Source organism: Habropoda laboriosa, unplaced genomic scaffold (genome assembly GCF_001263275.1).
Source record: "Habropoda laboriosa isolate 0110345459 unplaced genomic scaffold, ASM126327v1 scaffold65, whole genome shotgun sequence".
Lineage (NCBI taxonomy): Eukaryota > Metazoa > Arthropoda > Insecta > Hymenoptera > Apidae > Habropoda > Habropoda laboriosa.
The window spans coordinates 4,747,274-4,749,583 of NW_017100254.1; the positions used below are offsets into that span (position 1 = coordinate 4,747,274).

Here is a 2,310-nt window from a genome sequence, read left to right on the forward strand (position 1 = left end):
GCACGAACAACTAAAGCTTTCTTCTTTGATTGCTCTGGTGAATTTAATTTTAAAAATCCAAACTGTCGGCTGCACACACAATAAAAAAAAATATGATTAATTAGAATATATAATAATAAATTCTTAATATAAGCACAAAGAACAACACATACACGAAATATTATTGCCTTTTAATAAATTTTTATCAAAATAACAAATATCAGTTACATTCCTCATTTTATACTTCTAAATATTTTTTCTTTAATACTTTTTAAATATAGTTTTACGTGAGAGTTTATGTTTTTAATATCATAAACAATCATTATCCGGATTATAAATCTATAATAATACATTAATCGCAGTCAATACGTTTAGAAGTATAAAAAGGATGTCAATGGGTTACACGCACGTCCAAATAAACCGATCAAATTGCGCGCCTATTCTGTCAAACAACCTTTTAGGTTATATTTTGAAAGGTATGTAAGGAAAACAATTAGAAGATTATGTTTTCACACAGAAAATTAAGAAACTAGCACAAGCTTTATTGCAGTAACTTTTGTTTACTTCAAAATCACCTGTCTAACTCAGATAGTATTTGTAATTCTTGAGGAGTCAAGTTGATATCGTCAGTATCCTGGGCCATTTTCACACTGGGTAAATATACTCATTAAAAACAGGAAGGACACATGTTTACACTTAAAACAGGCCGCTTTGTACAAAAATCCGGGAGTTTTCACAATTTACGCCCTCGACACCTCGTCACTTCATCGGGATGATAAGTTTTTAAAAGCGGCAATCAGGTTAAACCAGGATGGCGAATCACGCGACGGAAGACCATTATCACGGCTCACGTCGACCTATAATTCCGGTATTAGAGAACATTATTCTCTGAAACGTCCCAAAATAGCGCGAAAAGTCAAATCTTTTGCCATATTTCGATGCACAAAGAAATCAACTTAAATATCGACAAAAATAACTAAATGTAAAACATAATTTCAATTTTAAAATATACTCTATTTATAATATTTTTTATATAGATTTGATAATACATATCTAACTGAATAAAAATAAATCTAACTTAGAACAATAGATGTACAAAGGAAGAAAAGAGCGTAAATAATCAACAATTACATGATTAGTTATTGTTTCATATAAATGATATTGAAAACATTCACTACATTTTGTTAAATTCCTTATTAGGATATATAACTACATATGTAACAAATGTAATATTTTTTTCACTAGTCATATTACAATATAATCATATTAGGATGTATTATTGAGATTTTTGTAATTTAATAAAGAACTTATTTTCAATTATTTGACATTATTTACTTTATTAATATCATTACCTACAAAATTATGCAACGGATTTTAGATTTTTCTTTCGATAGAGTATTTTAGGAAGTCTTAACATTTTAGACGGTTGCTGCGTCATTTTGCTATTTTAACGTCTTAAGTCTTTAAACCAAAAGTGATCGATACGGAATACCGGATTTTCGATCTGTCAGATCAGTCTTTGCACAAACGTATTAATTTTATCAGAAACTTCAGTAACTGAACGATTAGGTGAGCCTTATACGTGTAAATACTAATCATTGTTAAACACGTCTTAAATATATTATGCCTAAACTACATAAGAATACCGTCAAATCAGGAGCAAGAAAATTATTTAAACGGTAGATAGTTTTTGTTTTTCATTTTATATTGAAATACATTACTTTCATTCGATAGTTTGTTTAAATGTTATGTGACATAACAAGTTTATTTGGAAAGTATAATAATTTATCATAATAAACAATTCATTATTACAATTTCTTGGCAATGTGATCATCGGTATTTTTTCGTCCTGACTAATAGCCGAAGAATGATTTCTTGACAATGTTATTTAAAGACGTGAATATAGGCATTTATACTCTATTATTTGCGTGATAATTTGTAAAAATAAATAAATTCAATAAAAAATGATGAAATAATATAAACATTTATATGTTTAAAAATTAAAGAAATCATGAACTCTAACGAATTTATAATTTCTTATGTAATTTAGAATTGTTATTTTACAACCAAGAAATGAAATTAATAAACATTTTTCAGCGTTAAAATGAATTTTCCAATAAAAAAGGAAAATAAAAAACAGTCAAACAAAGAAGATTGCTTAGACCTTTCCAAAGAAGCAAAAAGCATGGCAGAAAAGATTTTTGGAGATGTGAGCAAAACATCTGCTACTAAACAAATTATTATTGGCACAACATCAGGATGGTAGGCATTACTAGTATATGTATATATATTATGATTATTGATTATTATTATTATTAAATATAATTTAAA

The 2,310-nt window shown here is 27.3% G+C and overlaps 2 protein-coding genes across 2 annotated transcripts in view; one reads left to right on the forward strand and one right to left on the reverse strand.

Annotated features, from left to right (window-relative positions):
- LOC108572332 (histone demethylase UTY-like) overlaps positions 1 to 756 on the reverse strand; it is a 1,208-nt gene extending 452 nt beyond the window's left edge. The window contains exons 1-2 of the mRNA XM_017934552.1: positions 555 to 756; positions 10 to 69 (exon numbers count right to left, since the gene is read on the reverse strand). Coding sequence (XP_017790041.1) covers positions 10 to 69; positions 555 to 622 — 128 coding nt within the window. The 5' untranslated portion in view covers positions 623 to 756. The remainder of the gene's footprint in view (positions 1 to 9; positions 70 to 554) is intronic.
- Positions 757 to 1,602: 846 nt separating this feature from the next.
- The window catches only part of LOC108572440 (FUN14 domain-containing protein 2), a 2,050-nt gene continuing 1,342 nt past the window's right edge, over positions 1,603 to 2,310 (forward strand). Inside the window, exons 1-2 of the mRNA XM_017934678.1 lie at positions 1,603 to 1,658; positions 2,077 to 2,241. Of these exons, the coding sequence (XP_017790167.1) occupies positions 1,603 to 1,658; positions 2,077 to 2,241 (221 nt within the window). The remainder of the gene's footprint in view (positions 1,659 to 2,076; positions 2,242 to 2,310) is intronic.